Below are 26,132 nucleotides of genomic sequence, written 5' to 3'. Positions count from 1 at the left end.
GTGGGAATATTGGGAGTGGCAGGTTTGACAGTTACAGTACAAATAAGCATATTAGGTCAAACATGGCTCGTATGGCACACAAGGGAGGGGGATGAGTGGGGTGGCACTTCTGTAAAAGGCTAAGCTGTTAGTGTTTTATTTTTTTTTACTTTGTGGGTTTTTGTGTCAAAAGAAGATATAGAGGAAGCCACAGCTGTAGACGATGAAGCAGGTAGATGTTCCTTAATTTCAGATTGACTACCGCTTCCGGACTAGCCACTTCATGAAGTATTCCTAGCCACCTTGTGGCTAGGTTGCTATAGCAACTGGACCTCACAACACCGGCGGAGTTTCGTTTGAATGCGGTCAAAGGCAGTATCACCTCCCCACAAATAACACTGGTTTATTCATGCAAATCCTGGGCAATGAACCGTTTGCAGAAGAGCTCTGGGTGCTGCTCTGAGTCTAGGCACGCAGTTTAACCATGGCTCCAAACACAAGAAATCTAAAGGTGCCCAAGTCTAATGGCCATGTTCCAGCCTAATAATGTGCTCATACATTTTGTATTCAGAATGTTTTAACATAGCTTTTGTTTTTTTCTGTAGATGAAGATGACTCTCTAAGTGAGGATGCTGGTGAAAACCAAGGTTTTTATTGACTATTATTTTTACATTCTAATTCAAGCCACGCAGTACTGTTGCAAGAGTTAGAACTGTTTCTGAATTGTTTGTTTAAACCAGGGGTCTTCAATCTTATTCAGAAAGGGCCGGTGTGGGTGCAGGCTTTTGTTCCAACCAAGCAGTCACACACCTGATTCTACTAATAAAGATCCTTTGCAAAGACTCTAGTGGTTGATTAGTAGAATCAGGTGTGTAGCTGCTAGGTTGGAACAAAAGCCCGCACCCACTCCGGCCCTTTCTGGGTAAGATTGAGGACCTCTGGTTTAAACCTTACACTTTACACTGTATTGCCTTCATTCACTTCCTTTAAACAGTTCTTCATTCATTGTCAATTACAGTAAATCACTTGAGCAATTTTGAGCTTCCTTGTTGTTTCGCCTTGCAGATACTGCATCGGTTCCAGAAGGCGACGATGATGGTAGGGTCTGAGCTCTGCTCAGCCTTTCTCTACACCATTAGACTGTAGCCCCGACGATTTAGCACCCTAACATTTTTTGTTAATTTCATTGCTTGTAACAGTCTATGGATCTCAGAGCATGGATGTGGAATCTGAAATCCAAGGTTCGTTTGCCTCTGTGCTGTTGATGGTCTTAAGAGGTAGTCCAGATCTTGTAGAGCTCCATTTTTTTCCCCTAGCTCTTAACGAGACACCAGTGTGACATGTTCCGCACTTCTCGTTGTCTCATTCTTCCTAAGTGTCCTGTCCATCACCGGTGTCATTCTTTCTTTGCTAACACATTTCTGCGCAACCCTCCACTGCTGTTTTTTGTGTGTTGCGACCGAATGGCACTTCTGAATGTGGTATTTGGCTTGTTTCGCTCTCACACGGTCAACTTAAAATGTCATTTTAGCCGCTGTGCCCCTTCCTGAGCTAGTGGAGGAAGATTCGGATTCAGGTAGACAGTTCAATCCCCGTCCTGCACACCTTGAAATGACATAGCACATGCACAAACTTGTGTGGGGTATCCAAATGTAAAACAAATGGTGACTGCAACATTGTCTCACCTGTCCATATCAAATAATGGAGATAATGAAGCCATAGTAATATAAAAGGGTCCCATTTTGAGACTTGCATGAAAGGCAGCTGGGACTTTCTGCAGTAAACACTTACATGTCCCCTGTCCATTCCTCAAGATCTGTTCTGTATTTCACTTTTGTTCTTTGTATCTTTTCTGCATTTCATGTATGTACCATCCCATACAATAGTGATTTCTGCTATTGCTGATACAACTGATATATGGAAATGTATGTCTGTGTCAGTATAACTGAGGTCCTCAGATTGTTGTTGCAACGTTGTGTGTGTGTGGGTGTGTGTTTTATACAGTTGACAGTGTAGGCAATGATAATGATGCACACCCCTATGGTAAATATTGCCCTTACTCGTGTGTATTTACTTATAAATGAACTGTGACACATTTTCTTCTCTTTCAGTTTTATTATTAGTGAGGCCTTCTCAGTGTATATAAATGGCTTTATACTTGTTACTTAATGTGGAAAAAAAAATGCATTTATGCTGAAAGGGTAAAGCAGCTCTATTCAGAATATATTTATTAATGCTGTACTGTGTGTTTTTTTTCTTTTCTTTCATGTCCTAAAGAGGACCACACTGAAGATGCTATTGATACAATTGGAGGTATGTTTGTGACAGGAAGAGGTTTGAAACTGTGTGATAGTGCATATTCTACTCTGCTTCAGTTTGCATATTTAAAGAATGATGACAAAAATGTAGTGTGGCAACATTTCACAAAACAAGGCATTTCAAGACTCTCCATTAATTGTGTTTTGTTGAAGGTTTTAAATGTCAGTGCAAATTTATGCAATCTGCAGGTCCATTTTTTTCGAAGTATTAAGTTTAGCTGACAGTTGATTTTTTCAGAACATTTTTGAGGGCCGCATTGCAAAATGCATCCACATCATCTCACCTTTAACAGATAAATATTTTTGGAAAGGTTGTTAACAAAGCATATTGTATGTGCATGAATAAATGTCATTGTCTGGGGTTTACTGTGTAGCCTTCTTAAACATAATTGTGTGAATTATTTGTGTTGTCCTTTAATGCCATTATTAATGAAGCAATAAGAAACATTTTTTAAATTAGTCTTCACTTTTTCTAGAAATTGTTGAGGAGGCAGTGCCTGAGGAAACAGAAGGTGAGTGTTTTCACCATTATATCGCAAAAATGGTTGAGTATTTTGTATGTGAAAACATTTAAACACTGGTCTGGCTTTTATGCATGGGAGATTTCACCCCTTGAATGGGGCCAGAATAACAGAATAGCCTGCTGTAATGGATGTGACAGCAGGCTGTGAGAGGTTTATATTGCATTAGGACCCTGCAAGCTCTGGCCTTCGTGCTTTGGCTTTGACCGCTGATAAGAGGAACGCGGTAGCTGGATATTAGGTGAGGTTCTGGTGTGACTTGTGCTTCCTCCTCTTCACACTTAGCAGTCGCAGGACGAATCTCAGAGGAAGCAGGTCTGCAGCTGGCACTTCAAAACCTCATTTACATCTGTCACACGCACGCACGTACGCATGCATGCACACACACGCAGGCACACACACACACGCATGCACATGCATACCCATGCTCATGCACGCCCAAACAGAAGCATGCAGATGCACACACACACACACATGCGTGCACACACATACGCACACCTGCATGCAAAACACACACACAAACACACACATAAACATGCACACACAAACACATACTGTATGCACACACACACACGCGCACGCGTACACATGTGCCCCAACACGCATACACACACACACGTACACACACTTTTTAGTATGAACAAAAAATCTGAATTTAATTGACACACTTAAGGGCTTGCAGCTGGTTGAAATTCAGTATAGTACCTGGTGTGCTGGATGTGTCAGTGCTTAGTGTGGCCAGCAGCCTGCTGCTGGGTTTAAAGTAACTGTCTGCAGAAAATGCCATTGGTGGGAGGGTCTGAGTCTGCTGGGCTGTTTCTAAATGATCGTGCAAGAAATATGCGACTCCTCTGGTCGACAGAGCTGTTGCAGCTGCAATTGAAGTGTTTTCAACACAGTGACAGCGCAGTTCAGCTAATGGACACACAGGATTATTTACTAATACATGCACACACAGAGATATGTGTGCAGTTATTTACTAATACATGCATGCACAGAGATATGTGTGCAGTTATTTACTAATGCATGCACACAGGGATATGTGTGCAGTTGTTTACTAATGCATGCACACAGGGATATGTGTGCAGTTATTTACTAATGCATGCACACAGGGATATGTGTGCAGTTATTTACTAATGCATGCACACACAGATATGTATGCAGTTATTTACTTTCATGACTGATGTTTTTTTTTTTTTTTTTTACCAGAAGAGCTGGATCATGAGGAATTACTTGAAGTAGACCAAGGAGGTAAAGCATGCATGTTTCTCCAGTGTCCAGAGCTGTCACAATCGATGTCACAGAGACTCCAGTGATAATAGGAAAGTTAAAATCACAATGTGACATATGATGATGTGAGATATGCACACCTGTCTCTGAAGCAAGCATAAATAAAATTCCTTGCTCAGGATTTAAAATGATTATTAATATTATTTACAGAGAGAGAATTTAAGAGAAGAAAACAATGTATACAGAATCTCAGTTTTTGTGAGATAATATGGCATGATTAAATATTAAGCAAAGTATTCTTGTTTGATTATCACAGATGAACCCACTCGAGAAGATGAGAACCCTCAGGAAGCAGGTAAACATTATATGTATTAAAAGTTGCGAAATAAAAGGGTACATCAGTGTGCTAACAGGCATAAGGAGGAGACTGTGCACAAAACAAGGTGGTAGATAAATGAAATTGAATTAAAAATGTCTTATGTTACATGGGTAAAGGAAGTTCTTCATGGAGTTGCGTTCTCCTCAAGAGGTGCTCAGTTACACCTGCATAACGTTAAGACAGTGAGTGGAACTCTTTGTTGGGCACAGCCTGAGACGCTATTAAAAGCTGCTTTGGGAGGTGAGAGAGGACCGCCCGTTTGTGTTGAACCCGTGTTTTCGGGTTCTCCTTTCAGAATATTTTCCTTTTGAAAGGACGAGGTCCGTACGGGACACCTTGTCTGCTCTTGTGGGGGAAAATGAAATTTGGAACGCCTGTGTGGGAACACCTACCTCAGCAGACCCCCAGTTAGCTTAGCGGCATATGGTCAGTGTAGCTGTGTGCTGCTTCCTAGGGTGAATTCGAGAAACGGACTGTTGTATGAAGGATTCTAAACCAGAAGCATTGTAGAAACTCTCTTGTGTCAGAAGGTTTGCATTTTCTCAGAGCGTGGAACCAGTTCATACCAGTTGCAAGTCCACATCTGAATGACTGGAAAGAAATGAAATTTTTTTGAGTGGCCTAGTCAAAGTCCTGATAGAGGTGCTAGAGATACTGTGGCAGCATCTGAAGCAGTTCATCCTCAAAAACCTACTAATTTGTCTAAATGAAAGCAGTTCTGCAAAAAAGTGGGCTAAAATTCCTCTACAGCGATGTGAACAACTGATATCAAATTATAGGAAGCATGTGGTTGCAGTTATTGCTGCTAAATGTGGTGCAACCAGTTATTGATTTTAAGAGGGAAATGCATTTTTACATGGGTGATACGGGTGTTTGATAACTTTTTTTATTAAATGAAATAATAATTAAAAATGTGTTTTGTGTTTACTCAGGTTCCCTTTTTTAATATTACATTTTGTCTACAGATCTGTAACTGTTCAGCCTGTTCAAATATGCGTAAATAGAGGAAATCAAGAATTACTTTTTCACTGCTCTGTATATGTGGCTTGTATGCTATAATTTTGGTTGTTTCTTTTATTCTAGAAGAAGAACCAGCTCCTGCAGAAGACCAACCAGTGGAGAAAGTACTTGGTAAATAGAGAATCACTTACCTTTAACATCTTCGCTCATTACAGACTTTTTCATTCTGAAGTATTACAGTATGCATGTGGTGTAATAGGAGTGATGAGAATTCTGCAGCAGAGGGACATGGGTTTGAATTGACAGGGGCTCTGCTAAATGAATTGGCGGTAAATGTTTTGCTTGCCTCCTCCTAATTGCTGGTTTTGTTTATGCAGAAGAGCCCGTTCAGGCAGAGGATGCTTCTTAGCGTAATGCTTCTTTACAGTTGTGTTGTCTCAGCAGTGCGAGGTGGTTTAACACTCACGGCACAGATCGCTCCTGTGTCCCCGCTGTGAGGCCCTTGAAGGTGGGATAATTGAGCGGTGAAAATAATTGAGTGGCTGGGGACAAATAAGTCCAATGTGGCCAAGAGCTATACCTCTCAAAGCTTTAGCCCTTTTTAAACACCCTGTGCAATTACTGCTTTTTCCCTGGATTTCAGTTGTTCATTAAAGTTGAAGATTTATATTCACTTATTATGTTTATTTATTTCCAGATTTATTTTTGATAAAAGTATGTCATTTCTAAGCATGGGCATTGACAGTCTGGCAGATCTGTTCTATATGGATATTCCCTTAAAGTAAACTTCTGATTGGCAGAACACTAATGATTTGACATGATTTGATTTCACAGGGTCTTTAAAGTACCAAAGATCTATTCTAAATAATGACAATAATCTTGTAGCATTAATAGTCAGCAGTTACATTAACCCAAAGGGCCGTTGATGGTACTCCAAAAAAAAAGGCAAATATAAATTTTAGCCTTGCAAAGAGGGAACATGTTGAGGTGTTCTCATGTAAATTGGGCTTGGCCTTTATGTAGACTCACCACCTGGTGTTAAACAGCTTTTACTGTTGGAGCTGGTCAGCGCTGAAGCCTTTTGAACTTTGCCTCATATCATAGTTTCTTGTTTTCTTGGAGATTGGTTCTGGTCTTAAGCCTCCCGCACATGCTAGGATTCGGGATAGTCGCACGCAAGCGTGCCTGTGTAAATCGTTCTGGATTAAAGCGTCTGCTAAAAGTCTTAGGCACTTCCCCGTTGGGGTACTGCAGAATCAGGTAGCGGTTGGCAGGCCCCGTGTTTTAATATTTGGAATAATCTGTGTGCTATGCCTCAGGGCTGTCATATGATTTTGAGGCAGTACACTGTCACCATCTAGCCACTGATTACAGGCCTGTAAGGTTTATCAACCACTTACCATAACTCAAGTCCCCTTTGGCTTCCATCAACAGGCTAAGCAATTTTTTCCCTTGCATCATGCTTCCATTGTTTGTGGCAGTAGCCATTTGTCAGCAGATTACATAGAGTGCCATGCTGATGCCACAGCTCAGTTACTGCTGCTGTTTCTGCTCCTATATTTCACACTGTATATTCCTTTTCCTATGGTTCTGTCACTGCAGTTTTCTGAGGTTCTACAGTTAAGACTAAGCTCTCAGTGAAGCGTCTGTTGCTTTGTGCATATATGCTCTGATACTGAATGGTCGTTCTTCATTGGCTGTTTTCAGTCGCTCCCTACTTGTAAAAGTACAGAAGTGAACAGTACCCAGTGAAGTTTTCTCCAAGAATCATGCCAGTAAGAGAAATTCAAACGGGCAGTTAAGAGTGGAAAATATTCTAGTTGGAACAAGCTGGGCGAAACTCGTAATTTGTGTATTTGCCCACTGCCTTTTTTAACCTCAGAGCCTCTGTATATGGATGCTCATCCTTGTGTTTGCTTTGCATTGAGGTGATCTGGACAGGCCCTCTGTCACACATGACCACATGGTGATGCAGTGCTGGAGATTTGGGGGGGGGGGGTCCCAGCCTTGTTGAAAGGCCTGGCAGAGCACGCAGCCGCTGCCCTCCAGGGCGAGATGCTCTCACAGCTGCTCTGGACAGCCTGCTTCAGCTGATAGGGAGGCGGAGCCTCCTGTCACATATAGCTGTGCCTTTTGGAAGCTATGTTAATTTTAGCCCTCTGTTTTATCTGTCACTGCTTTCAGATACAAGTCTGTTTCAAAGGTTTGCACATTTTTGCCCATAACATGGAGGGTGCCATTTAAATGCTTGATCTCATAGTGGTGCATGGCCTATATGTACTGTGGTCATCGCAGGCAATTAAACAACCAGCCCCTCGTCTTTTGACGTTGTTCTCTGTATATCTGGTTGGTTACTGTATTCAACATGCAAGGTCTGTATACAAACACTGTTTGTTCTTGCCTCTTAATGGCCTAATCGATACCCCTTGTTTTCTTTATTTTCTTTTAAACACTCAACTACAGCAACACCCAGCAATTTGTCTGTCACATACTACACCACTACCTATATTTACCTGTCACATAATGGCCAGGTCAGCATTAAGTCTGCTTAGCGCTGTAATAATATGCAGTGTTATTGCTTCTGGATACAGCAATTACAAGGACAGGTTGAAATGAAGTCCATCATTTTATTTAAATTCATTTCAATCCTACCACCAGGGCCTGGGCTGAGGGTGGTTTTCTTTTTAAAAATGCAAAATTGGAAAAATTATTCTGGAACATAATTTGAATGAGTCCAGGATATTGCCTCTTAGGATATTGAAATGTAAAAACAAAAAGCATCCAGAATGTTGAGCGCAGAGGAGACAGAGCTGAAAGGAAAGTGCAGTGGAGAGAACAGTCCCCACAATCACATCTGACTGCATGCAAAAGACATGAAGGCACTTGTGCAAATTTCCCCTCCTCGCAGGGCTGGAGAGGTGAGGCTATGGGCCAGCGCCCGGGCCAGCACCCAGCCGGCACCCAGCCAGCGTGCGGTTTTGCGCTCACTTCTCTCGGTGTCTGAAAACGCAGGAGCTTACTTCTGTAAAGGGCGTCTTCTGGCAGACCTCACACAGAAAAAGTCCCGCCTTATTGCCTGGAGGACTTGGTTTAATGGCAGAAAGGGTGTGATCCCCACATTTCACTGTCACTCAGTCAGGTGAGCTCCTCCAGCTCGGGCGGCTGATTTGCAGGATATTTCCCTGAGCGGCTGGCTGGCTTTGAATGGGGCCCGGTGTTTTTTCTAGTCAGCCTCGCCGAGCTGGAGAGCTCTGCGGGGCCCAGGCTGTGAAGCGCTGCCCCGCCTTTCGTTTCGTTTCGTGGGCTGGCGCGGCTCGCTGCCAGCCGGGCGTGGCGCAGCGAGAGTGAGAGAGCTACTGGCGAGAGTCCCGTCACGCTGAATGTTTCCTTCGAGGAGTCTGACCGTTCCTGAGGGCCTGGCTTCTGTCTGACCGCAAACGTTTGGCGATGAACCGGGCGGTTGAAGTGCGGGCTGGTTGCATAATAGAGCCTCACAGCACACACGAGGCACTTTGACATTGGAAATATGCATTACGTTAGCTTCACCGTTGAGCAATGGATCGATGAACCCGGATCAATACATCTCATTGTCTAAATAGGAGTGGTTGTCAAAGGCCACAGCGGCGAAATGAAAGAGAAACAAGGCCACGTAACAGGTCAGAGCTGAAATTAATTACCGGAAAGGCTGAACGCGCTGTAGGTTTTCTGACCTATTCCCTTTGGTTTACCTTAGTTATTAGCAGTCTACATTTACAGCGGCGCATATCCCAAAACACACGGCAATCAAGTTTTCTTTTAGCGTGGGATTTATGCCACAGGTACGTGGTTAAAGTATGATGTATCATTAGCACGGAAAAGTAATTAAGGGAACTGCCTGAGTAATTAAGCCATCAGGAGCTGAGGTTAGAGCAAAAATCAGCTTGTGCTGTGAGTTTATCACCAGCGGTTTGACAGCCCTGCAGTAATAACAACTCTGCCCCCCTGTGGCAGTCAAGTGAAAAGCACGATAATGCAAGGGATAAAAGTCTCTTGTTTGTAGCCCTTGTGCTACCTTTACTGTATATGCAAGTCCTCTTGATGTAGGCTGATGTAGTCAGTGCATACAAAGAACATTGAGAACACACAGTGAACACTGAGAAATAATTAAAGGGCTGTCTGAGGTTCTTTGTTTCCCACATCTCTACATTAGTTACACAGTGGAGTTAGTGAACACAAACTGTTTTTTTCTTTTTCTTTTTCTGACAATGACTACATTTCTAAAAACAAAGACTTGCATGTCCTGCTTGGAGAAAACCCCGTTACACGATACCACTCTGATGCTTAAGTCGGGATATACAATGTTGCTTAATCAAAATCATGGCTGTTTAAAACGTATGCTGCGCACAGCACCCACAGGATAATGCAAAATGAACAAGCATTTTGTATACTCTCGCTGAACCTGCATCATACAAGATATACGCATTTTATTCTTGTAAATTAAGTAGCAAATACTAACCTTTTGTTCACTCATTATTTTGTATTGCTAAAAGCTAGTGGGTGCTGTTGATGACGTTGAGACAGTTGACAAGATTAGTGACTCATGATTTCTACATGCTTGGGACGAAAACACATTTGACATGTCTCGTTTCATTTAGTATTATTTAAAATATTTCTTTCATGCTGAAGTTTAGTACTGCTTAATTTTAGTCTACCAGGATAAGTAATGTTGATATGAAAAGCATTGTGATTGTGTCAATGGTTGACGTGCAGGTGTGTACTGTTCCAGTTTAGGGAAGACATGTTCAAGATGACAGAGAGAGCCCGGAGTTGGTCTTCAGATGCTTGCTGAGGGGCGGCCATGTTCCCATGGCAGTAATTACAAGTATGCGGGCAGTGTTGACCTATAACCTCATGGCCCCGATCTCTCCGGCCCAAGCTGGCATATTGCTGCCTTTAATGTTTTTGAGAAAGGCTCTGTTCGTCATGACCTTTTCACTGAGGAAGATGAATGGATCGGACCGTCACAGTGCTCAGGGGCTCCACCTTTCTGCTGTCAGTGGTAAATAATGCATCGCCCGACAAAGACGAATGCTCTGCTTATCTCCAGCCATTTAAAAAATGCATGGAAAATGAGTCATCGTTTGCCCTGGGACTGACACGGAAGAGTCGTGTTTCCCACAGTCTTCTTGAGCTCACTCCTGTCTTGTGTCTCCGCTTAACAAAACTGGCATCTCGGTACAATGGGGGATTCCACCAGCATTTTTGATGCCTGCAGCCCTGATGCAATACGTGCTCAATGCTGTCTATTAATAATTCAGCCTTTCGTAATCAGGCCATTGAACTATTCTAGCGTCGGTGTCCAAGGAAATGGCTTTACTTTTGACGGCTCATTGACAAACAAAACTTGTTGTTACAGAGAGAGAGAGAGAGAGAGAGGTGGTGAATTGAAACCATCCCTTCTGTTCTGGGAGGCATGTGAGTGGGGGGTTGGGCTCGGCAATCCACCAGAGACGTGAACCTTTGACCCTCCCCACCCCTCCTCCCTCAGCCCATGGTCCACAGGCAGAGCAGCCATTACGCGCAGAGTAATCCACAGGAGCCGCAAAATGGCCGCCGCCTGGCCCAGAGGTGCCCTTCAGTGCGCGACGTTCTGAGGGGGCTCTGTCTCCTCACTGAGCATGCCCGACACCGGAGAGTGATTTAGCGGCGCGCGGGGCTGGAGCGCGAGCGCGAGGTGCGGCGGGCTGTCTGCCGCTCGAGCCAGTGTGCTTAGCGCACCGTCTGCCTGAATTTACAGGCATCTGTCCTTGGGAAGCCCGCGTGGGGGCTGGGAAGCGCTGTGGCCCGCCCCCCTGCTCTCTCTTTTCCCCCCTCCCTCGGCTGACGGTTGCCTTGGCTCCTTTCAAACGTAAATGTGCCGGTGAACCCTGTGCTGCCGTTGGCCCATTCTGGAAGGCGCTCGTCCCCCGTGTGGAATGGCCGCTCGTCCAAGCTGTCACTGTGATGGGGGTGGTTCATTGTTTTTGGGGGACAGCAGCTTGAGTAAATGTGCATGCCGGGTGTGATCAGTGCACAAAGTGAATGCTCTAATATCAAGAGTGAACCGAGTAGCATTGTGCTGATACTGAGCATGTGCTTATTGATGAGTATTGTGATTGAGAACCTAGCTGACCCTGGTCATAGAGGCTTCTGCCAAAAGGGGTTCTATCTAAAATAATAATGGTGCACAAATTGAGATGTTTGTAATGTCTCCATTTTATAAATAGAGGACAAAATGCCCTCTCTCTTTAGGCTGCTTTTTATCCGTCTAGGAGCAGTAAAGTAATTTTATGCATATGGACTTCCAAATAGCTTACTAACAGGAAAATGCCTCACAAATAGAACCTGTAAGATCTTTTCCGCATTTTTTTTTTCCACTTTTGCACTGAGAAGGACCCTAGAGTAATGTGAGCATGCAATGTTCGAACATGTTTCTAGAAGTGAACTTAATGGTTGCACAAACGTGTGTGATTATAAGAGCAGTGTTGCGATTGCACGTTTGTCTTTTACAGACACACTTTGTCAGTGGCTTAGTGAATTGTGTGCTTGGGTCTACTTGTGCCTAGTGCAGCGTACACTCACATCTGGCCTGCCCTCAGTCTGTAATACCCATGTCCAGGAGGCGCAGCACCCACGGCTATGTTAATGACTGAAGCTTGGTGAAGCTCACCTTACTGGATGTTTGTTTGGTTTTTTTGTTTCTTTTTTTGCATGTTGGTGCAAACTGTTGAAATCGCTCCGCTCCGTCTGGTCCTCTAATTTAGAATCTTCCCCTTGTTTTCCAGATACGTAAAGCTTGAAACACAGAATTGGGACACCATGAGGACCAGCCCAAATTACAATCCACTGAAAGGGAGCAGAGGGCGAATTCCCACCACTGTGCAAAAAAAAAATAAAAAAAACAAAACAAACAAAATGATAGCCGAAATCCAAACGAATCAGGAGAATTCTGGCTCGTGGTGACTTGTGAAGCTTTATGTTTTTTTTTTTTGTTTGTTTGTTTGTCCCCCCCCATCCCCCCAGTGCTGTTTATCAGACTTTATCCCTCACTCACACACATACTTGTTTTTCTGTGCAATTTGTGAGTTCTTTCTTTATGTGGTTTTCCCTTTCATCATAATTTTCTTTTTTTTTCCTTTGTGGCAAATATAAATGATTTCCTTTAATTGCTCTCATTAGGATTTGTAGGTAGCTAGAGATTTGTTCATTAATGGCCTTAATGTGTGCCCCTTTTTTTCTCTTTCTCTGATAGGCAGTTACAGTAGTTTAAATGTGTTTTCTGAACGCATTTGATCTCAATGTTTTCTGCAGTGTATTCACAGGAATAGAGGTACATATTGCTTTGTGAGTCACGAGTTTCAACATTTTATGGAGTCGCGATGGTCTGACTCGTTTTGCCTTGGTTGGATCATGTATTGGATATGGAACTGATGTGTTAGTGTGAAGGTACTATGCAAAGCTGCACTGATCTTTCACAGTGACTCCTTGGAGTTTTTGTTTTTTTCTGTTAACAGTATGGAGTCTTCACTTGTGTTGCATATCAAAAATGAATTTATACTGGCAGGTTAACTCAAAGAGGATTGTTAGGAATCGTATGTGTGCGTGTGTGTGCGCGTGCCTGTGTGTGTGTGTTTGTGCGTGTGTGGCTTTGCAAAATGAGTTGTACCTGTTATTGATAAGTCAGGTATACAGTTAATGTTTTATGTGGACTTTTTTCTGCCTGTTTTATCCTTTGGCAATAACCGTTCACAATTGCACTCCTTAATACAATAAGCTCAACCTTTTAAAGGTAAACAGAAGCATGTTTATATTTAGAGTAGAGGAATGTGTACACTACATTTATCAGGTATTGCAGGTGATGTTACAAGTGCTAGCTTTTTTGCCATTGCCAAAATGGTTTTACCACTGTTGTGCAACTGTAACTTTAGAATTACACATAAACAAGTGTTTTTTCAGTGGCCCTGAACCTAATTTATTAAGCTTACTAAGGTCAGGGGTCCCTTGTATAGCTGACACTGTTCTCGCTACACTACAGTCAATTGCTAGGGCCCGTATGACTGTGAATTGGTTCTAGATCTCTAAGACACCCTTTGTTTGGGTTTGTTCAGGGAGGAAGGCTGAACTATAAAGATACTGCAGAAAAAATATATAACTCATCTTTAATTAGCCATGGTAGATAGGCTTTGAAATGTACTATGACCTCTAGATAAAATTAGTTTGTGGTGCAACTTTGTTCTCTTAGTGTCCAGTGTCAGTGTTGTTGTGCTAATGCTGTTGTCGTAACTTTATTGCAAGGGCAAAAATGGAGCTTTGTGTGTATATATAATCAACTGTCTGGCAAATTTGGAACAAGTTACCTTCTGAAGGAATTTAACTCATGCTTTTGTCTGTGTATTGTTTTATTTGTGTCCTGCCAGAATAAAAATCAGTTTGTGATATGAGAGACTAGGAAATGCTGCAGTACAAATCTTTCTGAAAAAACTGAGCATCTGTCTGGAATATAATATTTTTTCTATAACACTAGAGGGTCTTTTCTACTCTTATAACTCTTTTAATGTTAATGTGAATTCAAAAGGTGGTGATAATTTTTACATAATTCTACAATTGTACAAGGCCTTTAGGTTTTCTATAGATTTTTAAGACATGTTTGGGCATGCATTTCTAACGTTGCGGTTTTTATGAAAAGTGTTAACTTTTTTGAAAAGCCATAGGTGACAGATGGAGTTCTTTCAGCGTGCGATAGGATATTGCAGAACTTAAAGGGGATAGCATTGTACAGCGAGCAATAACAATACTATGACAATCTCAGAGGTTTTCTTCATTGCCGTTCCTGGTTGGACAGAACCTTACATTTGTAAACCTATGTTTAAATGGTATCCTGCTGTACAAGTTAACAGGTTAAATTATTGTCAGATTGCATCCTTTGGAGTTTGACAACTGACACACAGTTTTCTGTAAATCGTCTGTTTGGAGGCTGCAAATAAAGATTTGGGAACAAACTCTTGGTGTGGTTTCTTGCAAGGGGTGTATCCAGAGTCCACCCCCGCGGATACCATTATAACTTATATGATTGATCTTGTCTGGTGTATTGGGACCAATGAAATACTCTCAAAAAGTCCAAAACCCGCCTTCTGGTCATATTAGCAGGCTCAGTTACAGCAGGCAAGAACACAGAAAAGTATCTGTTTGTCGATTACAGTCAATCAATTACAAACAGGTCTGATTGTAATTGGTTGATGTAAGTTCATCGGAACCAGGTACAGGTCCTCGGGGAGAAAAAAACAGACCACGTGCTACTGCCACACATCTGTCCATAACCTGCACATTCCCCGTGGAGTGAAGATGAGTCCGTAATCTCTGTACACTTACCTACAGCAAATACAATTAATATCTGAAAACGACCAATTCTGTCAACATGAATCTGAAATGTATATGCTTAATGCATATATCTACTGATAATACATATACAAATGGCTGCTATTTAATTGGAACCTCATGCTCTGACACACACAACTTTTTGTTTCCTTACTACTGACAATCTCCATTTTGACCTCTAATATTGATTTAGCATAAATTATAGTATATTTTTAGTTGGATCCTGGAATTGCAGCTCAGTAAAAATCTTCAGCTAATAGAATATTCGAGACCTGTGGGGTGTTTTCATCTCTATTTGAGAGCATGGTGGTCTAGAGCAATGGTCTGCATTCCTGGTCCTGGCAGGTCACAGGATCTGCTGGCTTCCGTTTTCTCCTTAATATCACCAGACAGCTCAGACCCGAGAAATCAGGCGGTGTGAGTTAACTGCTTTAATGCTGCGACGGCTTTAATTGGTCAATTAAGTGCCAAGTAACAACAAAAACCAGCAGACCCTGCGGCCCGCCAGGGCCAGGAATGGTTGCTGGTCCAGAGGAACTCCGCTTCAGGGATAAATGGTCACAGTAGTGCAGTCATTTTTGTCTTACTGGTAAAACCTGCATTGGTAGACTGCATTAACTGAAAACACATTAGCATTACAGTGTGTGCTATAGAGCATATCTGTATTAACAGAGGGACTGCTGTTTTCTGTAACGAAGAGCTTTATTACCGGTCCTCTGTGCTGTGATGTGCAGATGCGTTTACACATCTGTGATGGCACTGTCCTTCTGTCTTACAGTAACAGCTGAGGCCGCACAGGAGCAGAAGCCTAAGGAGAAAGGTAAGGGCTTTTCTGTAGTGCTCCAATGATGGTGTTATATGTTCACTAAGACCCAGAAATGCTCAACAGTTCATTTGGAATCCTGCAGGTGGCGCCAAGGTTCCTCTTTTCGGATTTCCTAAAATTTATGTTTTAGATCTTATCAGTAGAGGCATACGTTTCAGTATGTTTCCCCTTGGTTCACCGTAGTCTGACATGTCTTTGAGGCCCATTGGAGGTCTCGGAAGCTGGATAATTGTAGTTCCATATGAGAGATCCTGTTTCTGCTCGCTTTTACGAGCCTTGAGATTGGGCAGGGCTGGAAAGGATTTAGGCAGTAATTCTTCCTCAAATTTTTATGTCCTCTCGTGGCTGCTGAGCTGCACTTAAAACTGGATCTGGCTGTTTAAATGCGACTATTGTTTAAAGACTTTTCTCTGAAAATATACAACTTCACCTTATCTAACTATTTTCACTTGTCATGTACGGAGTGTCCAAATTGAGTATGAAATCACTTTGAAGTTTTCTGATCAGTGTTTAAAAAGGAACCCAAGGGTAAATGTTTTGTGGGAAAGTACTGAAACACATTCAGCACAAAGGAAATAGAGCACATGCATAAATGGTCTGTTCTTCAATATTGAAGCCCTTCCATAGGCACTTGGAATATCAAAAATGTAACTTAAAAAAATATATATTTATGTAATATGTGGGCATGGTACATTATTGACTGTAGATCTGTTCAGAAGTGGTAATTACCTTTATGGAAGAATCTTTAGTTCTCAGGCCTGATGGCCCCATTAGCTTTACCATCTATTCTCTGTCAAATGGCAGTTACATGATTTATAATCTATTAGAGGAGGTTGTTCTGGGACTTCATTATTGGCCTCTTCACCTGTGATTAGTGCTTAATTACTCCCTTACTTTTTACTAATTACAGAGTGCCCCTGGGTATACATGAACAATAATTAAACCACTTATGCATGTCTGCAACCATTTTCACTTGAATGCACTGGTGTTTTCCCCCCTTTTTTTTTTAGATTTTATAAACTTACTTCCTGCAGCAGGAAAGGAAATGCTTTTAAGACCTGTAGGCTGAAATGGCTTCTTCACAGTTCTGCTCTTCTGTTTTTTCTCACTTCTTTTTATTGTTCATGTCTGGTACTCCAAATGCTCATTTAAAGTGGGAAATTCTTGTCTTTACTAACCTCTTCTGAAAGCTCCCATTTCTCCAACCTCAGTGTTAATGGAACTCAGACCATATAGCAGCGCTCTGACAGGATAATGAGGGAGAGCGTTGATGTATTTGGTCATTACACGCTTGCATAATCCGTGCCTTTAAGGAATGTTCCGGACAGGGGTGTCAGGGATGCTGGGATTGACTATGATGGTGCAATATGGCGTACACACTTAAAGCCCTGGCTATTGGTGAGGCATATACAATGGGTCTATGTGGAACCTGAAAAGAGAGTCTGACTCCCATGCTTTCATTGACATCATATTTGATGCCTCTTCTGTCAAATATCATGATATGTGTAGATTTACTGTAGGCACTATTTAATCGTATATTTTCATCATTATTATGTAGCGGTTAGCATAGGCTACACCAGGACATCCACACGTACACATGCCTTTAAGGTTTGCAGTTAAGGAAGCCATTCCTTATTTAGAGGAATACTCCTTGTCCGGGAATGCTGTCACTTTAATAATCATTTCAGTTGGATACAAAGTCCAGTGCACAGATGTGAAATGTTAGTGTGAGGTTTTAAAATGCAGGGCACCAGTAATGAATAGTATTTTTTCAGTATGTGTACAGTATGTATAATTGATGATGTCCTGGTGTGACCCAGTCTGCAGCCCGGTGTATTCCCATGAATAATGAATTCATGTAGCTGCGTTGATTCATTGTAATAGTATAATTACACTGTGTGCTTCTTGAGGTGGGGCAAACATCTTTTCCCACACACACACACACACACACACACACATGGCTACACACACACATACACACACACACACACATATACATACCTGCACAGATGCATACGGACATGCTGTTCTTAACTATTCCTTTTTTATGAGACTTTTGCAATAGCTAAATGTAAAATTTATTTTCTCTTTCTTGTGGGCAAAGTTAGTATCAGTGTACTTTATACAAACACTTCCCGTAATACCGACCAATAAAGGTGTGCATAGTGTGCACAATCTGACCAGTGGCGTGTTTCTCACTGATAACGACATTCAGTTCAGTGACCAACGGATGAACACAAATCAAGCAAGGTAAATATTTAACTTGAGATGCTGGCAAGCACAGCATTTACCTGATGGATGGTAATGACCCAAATGCAGGCGACGGACGCATGGGAGACTGCATACTTTATTTAACACACCGGGTGCATCTGCCAGCACTGAGTGGTCCCCACAGGGAGCGAAACCATCATTTATTAAAGGCGTCTTACCAAAGACCAGCTGCTGTGTGTGTGTGCGTGTGTGTTTATGTGTGTGTGTGTGTGTGTAGGTGTGTGTGAGAGTCTGCATGTGTGTGTATGTGTGAATGCGTGCATGTGTGCGTACGTGAGTGTGAGTGTGTGCGTGTGCATATGCGTGAGTGTGTGTGTGTATGTGAGTGTGTGTAGGTGTGTGTGAGAGTGTGTGTGTGTGTGTGTGTGTGTGAGAGAGAGAGTGTGTGTGTATGTGCGTGCGTGTGTGTGTGAGGGCGTGTGTGTGTGTGTGTGCGTGCGTGGGGTGTGGAGATGCCCCGGCCAGCTCAACCCCCACAAGATTCACAGGATAGTTTCTCCTACGCAAGACTCACACCAGCACTTCTTTTCCCCTTCTGGTGGGGCCGTGTCTGTTCTCCACAGTAATCGATAGGTCGCCCTCCCTTATTTTCATGGTTTGCTGCCTCTTGATTTATGCTCAGGGGAACATGTGCTAAAAGCTTTCTGCTGGAAGAAATCTCTGGGCTCTTAAGCAGATGCTCTGGTACTGGTGCATGACCTGCCAGTGGCCATTTTGAATGCTTTACTGTATTTAAAAGAATGGGTTTTTTTTGTTTGTTTTGTTTTTTTATAGTTGTGGCTGTATATTTTCCATATATTTTCTGTATATGGGCTATCATTTTCCAAAATGATAGCCCAACTCAAAAAATTTGCAGTATGTTGCCTAAATGTATTTTATTGTACACTGTACTCCAACTCTTGTTCGTTATATATTTCCGTTTGAGGCAAGGGGTGAAATTTACGTGTAGTTTAAAGGAAAGGAAATTTCCCTTCTTTACACCACAGAGATTTTGATACTGCAATTAAATGTGGGCCTTCTCAATGGAAGGTATATTGGCTATCATATTTTTTTCTCTGAAACGCTGCCCATGCTCATTAATCACATTGGCTAAGTTCATTTGGAGTCAGACTCCGACACGATTGGTGGGCTGTCCCTAGTGATGCAAGCGCCTCACGAATAAGTAATGCGGCGTGATCTGCCTGGTGTGTGTGGGTTGCGACGAGGGAGCCATTTTTATTCACTGTGCTTCAGGTGCAGAGGGCTAGAAGTCTCTCAGATGCCGGGAACATTGTTTAATGTTGTGTGTTTTTACAAGATTTGAAAAAGGCTTAATGCAGTGAGAAATATGGCCGTTTTGAGAAAGTACATCAGCGGTGTGTTTAACAGTTAAACGCAGTGTAGAACATAGATTAAGTCAAGGCGGTTTTTGAAAAGATTTTTGTTGATCTACATGCTTCTGCGGTTGTGGGTTTTTCATAAATGTAGTCCCTTTGAAGTATGTTGAAGTGGTTATGGTGTACTCATCATATCACCTTTGTATAGAATGAATTTAGTGCAATTTAGTAAATATTTTTAGTAAATAATTAACCCTTACTGAAATAAAGTATGCAATGGGATTTTAAAATACCATTACATTTACATTTACATTACATAATGTCACACTATGCTTTCCCATGTACATCCCCCAGAAACACTTACCTGTGGGATTGTCTTATAGCTGAGGGATTGTACATCCTTCTGTCTATGTATGCAAATGAGCTCTGCAGCAATATCTGCAGTATCTTTTGAAAATATTCATTTTCATTGGACAGATTATTCTTGTACTTTTTGGCTATGAAAATTATAGTAGTTTTTTTCCCTGCCCAGTTGGTTTATTAGAATCTCTGCTTTGGATTTTTTTCTCATTTCTCAGTCAAGGTGTTGATTTTACAGAATGGCAGTTTTTTTTAGCATTCCTTATTGTGTGTCAATCGCTTGTTTTTGATTTCAGTTAAGAAGAAGAAGCCGAAGCTGCTGAATAAATTCGATAAAACCATAAAGGCCGAGATCGACGCAGCGGAAAAGCTGCGCAAGAAGGTATGACCTGAATAGTGATTTCAAGAGATTTTTTTCTTCAGTTTGCACAGATAGTGTGCACACTTGATAAAATCACTCTACAATGGCTTCAGTGCCATTCAATGTCTTCCTTTGTTGAGCCAAGCTTACAGTCACTGCAGTTCTGTTATTACTTTTTTTCATTCCTAACACAGTCTGATCAGGGGATGAACGATATTTGCATGTAGCATTCTAAACATTTATCTCAATTTGATATTAGATGTATTGTATGCTGCTGTTAATAAAGTTATTCCTGACCCATTCACCCCTTCCACTTGCCCTCCCTAAAATGCCCTTCCCATGATGCCCTTGTCCAGTGGTAACTCTTTCCCGCAGTACCTTCCTGCATAGAGCATGCTGTTCAGTCATTCACAGGTGATAGCGATGGAAACAGACTGAGAAGGGTTAGTGCTGAAAGGCTTGCATTGTTTACCTCAGGGAAAGGTTGAAGAGGCTTTACGAGCTTTTGAAAGCCTGGTGCAGAGATATCCCCAGAGTCCAAGATCCCGCTATGGCAAAGCACAGGTAAACACACACCGATACACACACACACACACACACACACACACACGCACAAAAACGGACGCACACACCCCTTTTGTTTTCAGTGCTACCAGTATGCCTTACATAAGAATGGACAGGTTTATTACCAGCTCTCAGAAAGAGAGTGACTGCTCTCCACATGAATTTTCTTTTATCTGTGCTTTATTTTTTTAAAAAACCAACTTGAACTCCTGGACTTGTGAGACTCATTGGCCTGTGTCTCGTCTGCGCAGTCCGAGGACGACCTGGCAGAGAAGGTGCGCAGTAACGAGGTCCTGCTGAAGGCCATAAACACCTACAGGGAGGTGGCGGAGCTGCCCGACCCTCCTGCAGACCTGGTGAAAACCACGCTGAAGAGACGCGCCGAGAGGCAGCAGTTCCTGGGTATGTGCTACCGACCTCCCCTCTGCATGCTGGGAAGACTTTTTGGCCCCAGGATGTCACTGAGGCCTTTGCTCCCATGATTCTTCTCTCTTTTATCCCACTGCTTCGGAAGCTAAGTTCTTGTGGGCGTTTGACCCAGTTATGGTACCTCTGGTACCTCTGACCTATTTTTGGTCCCCTAGAGTGTGTGTGGTAGTGGTTGTAAAAAGATTTCCTACTGGTGGGTTTCATGGCTGCTTGGCACTGAAGGCACGGAGTATGTGACATGAGTATCTTATGAGACACGGTGCTGCTCTATGTGACATGAGTATCTTATGAGACATGGTGCTGTATGTGACGTGAGTATCTTATGAGACACGGTGCTGCTCTATGTGACATGAGTATCTTATGAGACATGGTGCTGTATGTGACGTGAGTATCTTATGAGTCACGGTGATGCTGTATGTGACGTGAGTATCTTAAATGTGACTCAGTGCTATATGGCGTGCTGTGTGCATGACTTTCTTACAGATCCAATTCTTTAGAGTCAAGGAAGAGGGTTTAACCTCTTCAGTTACGCCAATCATTTATTTATCAGTTGCTTTGTGAGCTGAGGTGACTAGACAACACAAAAGGCTCTGGCTTTCTCACTGAACCTGAGCATGCCTAATTAGCAGCCTGTCAAGCAAGAGAAAATGTGACTGAGGCTAACAACTGAATACATAAGCTAGAGCGATCAGTTTTCAGCATTTATTTTGCTCTGGTTGGCAGGCTTGTTACCCATGCTCAACTACCCATTCCGTAGCACCAACTTTTAAAAAGCGAATGCAGCTGGTTAAAAATGTGTTGAAAAGAACGCAATAAAAATGGTTTGGTTGTAAAGTTCACAAGCTGTCGTGATGGTATTTGTATGCATATGAGTGTATATTATGCGTAGGGACAGCCTGTGGCTCTTTCCATTGATAAGTCAGTTTTGATTTTCCCTTGCATAAAGGTCGCATGCGCGGAGCTCTGGCAACGCTGGAATGGTTGGTGCAGCTTTTTCCGGAAGACATTTCCCTGAAAAATGACCTCGGTGTCGGGTTCCTGCTTATGGGAGACAACAAGAATGCCAAGAGAGTGTATGAGGAGGTGCGTAGCTCAATATTGCTCATATGTATATAATTTAGGGCAGTTTACTTAGCAGTCATTGAGTTTAAGGCTAGCCATCTGTTGTGACTGTAATGTTCTAAAATGGTTGAGAAGACAACATGGAACATTATGTTACGACACACTTGCTATTATCTGAGGTTTAGGTGCGATAACCTTTGTCCTTGGAACAATCTTTTAGTTTCATTATTCCGGTATTGGTTTTATGATGCTTAGCTCACTTCCCTCCTTGTACCCTCTTGGCAGGTCTTGGCCGTGGCTCCGAATGACGGCTTCGCCAAGGTTCACTACGGCTTCATCCTTAAGTCCGACAACATGATAGCGGAGAGCATCCCGTTCCTCAGGGTGAGTGGCATGCGAGAAACGGCCCATTTGTGACTCAGGCCAGGGGCATTGTGGGTAGTGCCTGCCCGTGCTCGTGACTGCCACTCAGCTGTAAGTGGGGAAGGCGCGCCTGCAGGGGCTTCTGTCAGTCCAGAGTAAGGACTGTCAATCTCCGGTCCCGCAGAGGCAAAGTGGAGCCCATTTGGATAGCAGTCAGCTCCCCCGGTGGCTTAATTGTTTAATTCGCTGAATACATTTGCACCTATTCTGGCCCCACTGCGTTCTGTGGGTGAAATATCTTGCAGATTAATGGCCGCGTTTTAAATTGCGCACCATTAGTCATTACAAAATGGCTTTTAAATGTATTATGCATTATGTTAAAATATGTTAGGTTAAGTGAAAGCTTGGCTAATGTGGCAATGAATTAGTGGATGCTAAGGGCGCACCAAAAATAACTGTAATACTCCTGTATGAGCATGCAATAAGCTTTTATGACTGTTGTATATTTCTCTATGACTGTCTGTTGTGTGTTGCTCATTTCTCCAATAAAACAATGGAAATGCATGCAGTTCAGCACTAAACAGGCTGCGGACGCATTCACTGAGGTGGAATATTGAAGCGTGTGCCTGCAGATTGGGAGGTGCGCTGTGTTCACGCGCGACCGTGTCCTCTGCAGGAGGGGCTGCAGACAGGAGACCCCGGCACCGATGACGGGCGCTTCTACTTCCACCTGGGCGACGCGCTGCAGAGAGTCGGGGACAGCAGCGTGAGTTCCAGGGGTCGCCCTCCTCTTCATCAGATTCCCATAACTGTCACGCTCGCTCGGAGTCGTGACAGGCGAATGCCGCGTGTGGTCGGGTGATTGATGAACGGGCTCGGTATGTTTTTATATATATATATTTTTTTTTTACGAGGAATCATTTTCACTTCACGCCTCGCGCCTGCGGATGGCGTCGTGCCGGTAACCGGCGGCGCAGGAGCCGGAATGTCTGCCCGCGGGGGACTGTGGGGGATGCTAACGGCTGCCCTGCTCTCCTGTTCAGGCCTACGAGTGGTACGAGCTGGGGCACCAGAGGGGGCACTTTGCGTCCGTGTGGCAGCGGTCTCTGTACAACGTGGACGGGCTGAAAGCGCAGCCGTGGTGGACGCCCAGAGAGACCACCTACACAGACCTCGTCAAGGTACCGTACCGCGACACAGCGGTACAGCAGAGCTTTTAACCCACGGCGGCACGATCATTTCTGGGGCTGCGTAACATTTAAATGTATTTGATCTGTTTCTTAGTACAGGCTGCCGTGATTTCATTTGGAAGAATATTTCACACACACGCACACGCACACGCACACACTACATGGCCAAAAGTATGTGGACACCTGACATCCAACATCTCGTCCAAAATTATGGGCCTTAATATGGAGTTGGTCCAACATTTGCTGCTATACCAACCTCCCATCTTCTGGGAAGGCTTTATACTAGATGTTGGAGCATTGTTGCAGGGATTTGCTTCCATTCAGCCAGAAGAACATTAGAGAGATCGGGCACTGACTGGGCGATTAGGCCTGGCTCGCAGTTGGCTTTTCAACTGGTCCTAAGGGTTCTAACCCAAAAAGCTAAAAAACATTTTTTGGAATTTAGTCATCACCCCTATTGAAATTTCATGTTGCACTCCGTATCGATATAGATTAGTATAGAATAGAAAACTTTGTTTTTCCCAGGGCAAACTTCAGGAAAGTTTACAGTAGCAGTAGCAGAAACATGACTCACTGGCGCAGTGGAGCCATTTTATTTATAGGCAAAGACGCAAGGCATAAGTTCAGGGCAGCGTCCTATAGTCATGTTTGTCTCTGTGCAGGCTTAATGCTGACATTTGCAGTGACACCCATCTGTAGACTGATAAAAAAGTGGTACGGGTTGGAATGCCGGAGGGGACATTTCACGTCCATGTGGCAGCAAGTGCTTTAGGATAAGAAGTTTTCCATGTGCTCCCATGATAAAACCTTTTCAGATGAGATCATTCAAACACGAGCAATGCACACTAGACACTGGGGTTTAAACCGCTGACACGCATTGCACATGTTTTATGGTAGCAGGCAGACCATATGAAATCTGTGAGGTTCCTCATCCGACTGTTAATGGGCTTTTGCAGGAGAGTGTCTTTTTCACATCATGAATGTCTCCTGTATCATAAAAAGCAGTAGAGCATCTACCCTGATGAGAACTGAAATCAGACTCCGGTAGGAAATAAATTGGGATTCAGTTGCAATTCTAGCTTGTCCTACAAATGCGGTGTCTCTGAACCCACAGGGATTTTAAAGTGTTTCACGTAAAATACAGTACACTGTCTACTTAATCAGTGATTTGCATCTTTCTGGACCTCGTGGTAATGTGTGTTTGTCTTGTTGACAGTAGTAGTGCTAAAGCATGCTCATCAGACTAGTGGTCCCTGTTTGATTCATTCTGTCCTTACTGCAAGGGCTGGGGAAAAGCTTTAGTATCCATCTGTGTTTGTGGACATCTATTCCTGAAAGGCAGGAACCTGTTCCAGTTTTTGTCACTGTTCATTTGTTCATTAAAATTGTCTGCCCTTATAACGTGTCCATACATACACTATATGACCAGAAGTATCTGGACACCCTTTGGTCTGGAGCTGTTTTTCATGGTCTGAGCTAGGCCCCTCAGTTCCAGTGAAGGCAAATCTTAATGCTACAGCATACACACATCACATTCTAGACGATTATATGCATCTCCAACAGTTTAGTTAAGGCCCTTTCCTATTTCAGCTTGACAATGCCCCAGGGCACACAGAAAGGTCCATGTAGAAATGGTTTTGTCGAGAACAGTGTGGAAGAACTTAACTGGCCTTCAGAGAGTCCTGACCTCAACCCCATCCAACACCTTGGGGATCAATTGGAAAGCCAACTGCAAGCCAGGCCTAATCGCTCCAGTGCCCGACCTCGCTAATGCTCTTCAGGCTGAATGGAAGCAAATCCCTGCAGCAGTGCTCTAACATCTAGTTATAAACCTTCCCAGGAGAATGCAGGTTGTTATAGCAGCAAAGGGTGGACCAACTCCATATCAGTGCCCATAATTTTGGATGAGATGTTGGATGTCAGGTGTCCACATACTTTTAGACCATGTACTGTATCATGAGATGACATGAAGTGAGGTGGGTAGTCAATAATATCATAGTCTTGTAATGATAATTCACAGGGAGTAAAATGTTCCCATATTGAAAGTCAGCCAGTACCATATTCAGAGCCAAAAAGCATATCCTAAATACCAAAAGCTTTCTTCTGGGTCTTCCAGAATGCCCCCGACTGCTCTGAGCTGTGTGTTTGCAGCGTATCTGGCTTTCTTACAGCCAGGCCTGTGGGGAAAGGGGAAATCAGCATGTAGAGGAGGAAAAAAAGCTTTTAAAACACAGGCTGATCTCAGGAGCTCAACTGGGCCTGCGCTCAGAGCCGCGAGCTGCTCCCGTCTGCTTCAGACCGCGCGCCCAACGGGACCGATGTTGGCAAAGCCTCCGAACAATAGCGGGTCATCGTGCCCGTTTTTGTTTTTGCTAGCGTTGGCTGGCTGGCGGCGGGGCTTCGGGCCGCCGGCTGGCTCTCTCTGAGAGCTGTCCGTTCCCATCAGCCTCCCGCGGCGGCGCAATGCTGAAGTAATGTGAGGAGGATTAGCCGTCAAAACAGCGCCGGCGCACCGCCTCCAGGGGAAGGGTGGCAGCGCCGGGACAGAAAGTGCTGTTCCTCAGTGCCTGCGCGGAACTCTCCGGAACAGCCGTGACTCACTGTTGCCAT

The 26,132-nt window shown here is 43.4% G+C and overlaps 1 protein-coding gene across 12 annotated transcripts in view; it reads left to right on the top strand.

The window, feature by feature from the left end:
- unm_hu7910 (un-named hu7910) overlaps window positions 1–26,132 on the top strand; it is a 56,231-nt gene that overhangs the window by 22,806 nt on the left and 7,293 nt on the right. For 3 of the 12 annotated variants that reach the window (XM_035413792.1, XM_035413798.1, XM_035413791.1), the window contains 17 exons: window positions 585–626; window positions 1,045–1,077; window positions 1,179–1,220; window positions 1,511–1,555; window positions 2,257–2,292; window positions 2,774–2,809; window positions 4,028–4,069; window positions 4,365–4,403; window positions 5,511–5,558; window positions 15,559–15,600; window positions 19,850–19,935; window positions 20,392–20,478; window positions 20,730–20,880; window positions 21,854–21,990; window positions 22,255–22,353; window positions 23,009–23,098; window positions 23,376–23,513. In XM_035413792.1, coding sequence (XP_035269683.1) covers window positions 585–626; window positions 1,045–1,077; window positions 1,179–1,220; window positions 1,511–1,555; window positions 2,257–2,292; window positions 2,774–2,809; window positions 4,028–4,069; window positions 4,365–4,403; window positions 5,511–5,558; window positions 15,559–15,600; window positions 19,850–19,935; window positions 20,392–20,478; window positions 20,730–20,880; window positions 21,854–21,990; window positions 22,255–22,353; window positions 23,009–23,098; window positions 23,376–23,513 — 1,193 coding nt within the window. The remainder of the gene's footprint in view (window positions 1–584; window positions 627–1,044; window positions 1,078–1,178; window positions 1,221–1,510; window positions 1,556–2,256; window positions 2,293–2,773; window positions 2,810–4,027; window positions 4,070–4,364; window positions 4,404–5,510; window positions 5,559–15,558; window positions 15,601–19,849; window positions 19,936–20,391; window positions 20,479–20,729; window positions 20,881–21,853; window positions 21,991–22,254; window positions 22,354–23,008; window positions 23,099–23,375; window positions 23,514–26,132) is intronic. The other 9 variants (XM_035413796.1, XM_035413795.1, XM_035413793.1 and 6 more) reach the window with 9 other exon arrangements.

The sequence above is a fragment of the Anguilla anguilla genome, chromosome 4 (assembly GCF_013347855.1).
Source record: "Anguilla anguilla isolate fAngAng1 chromosome 4, fAngAng1.pri, whole genome shotgun sequence".
NCBI lineage: Eukaryota > Metazoa > Chordata > Actinopteri > Anguilliformes > Anguillidae > Anguilla > Anguilla anguilla.
The sequence above is the reverse complement of the archived record's forward strand: the minus strand, read 5'-3'. Positions and strand labels throughout refer to the sequence as shown.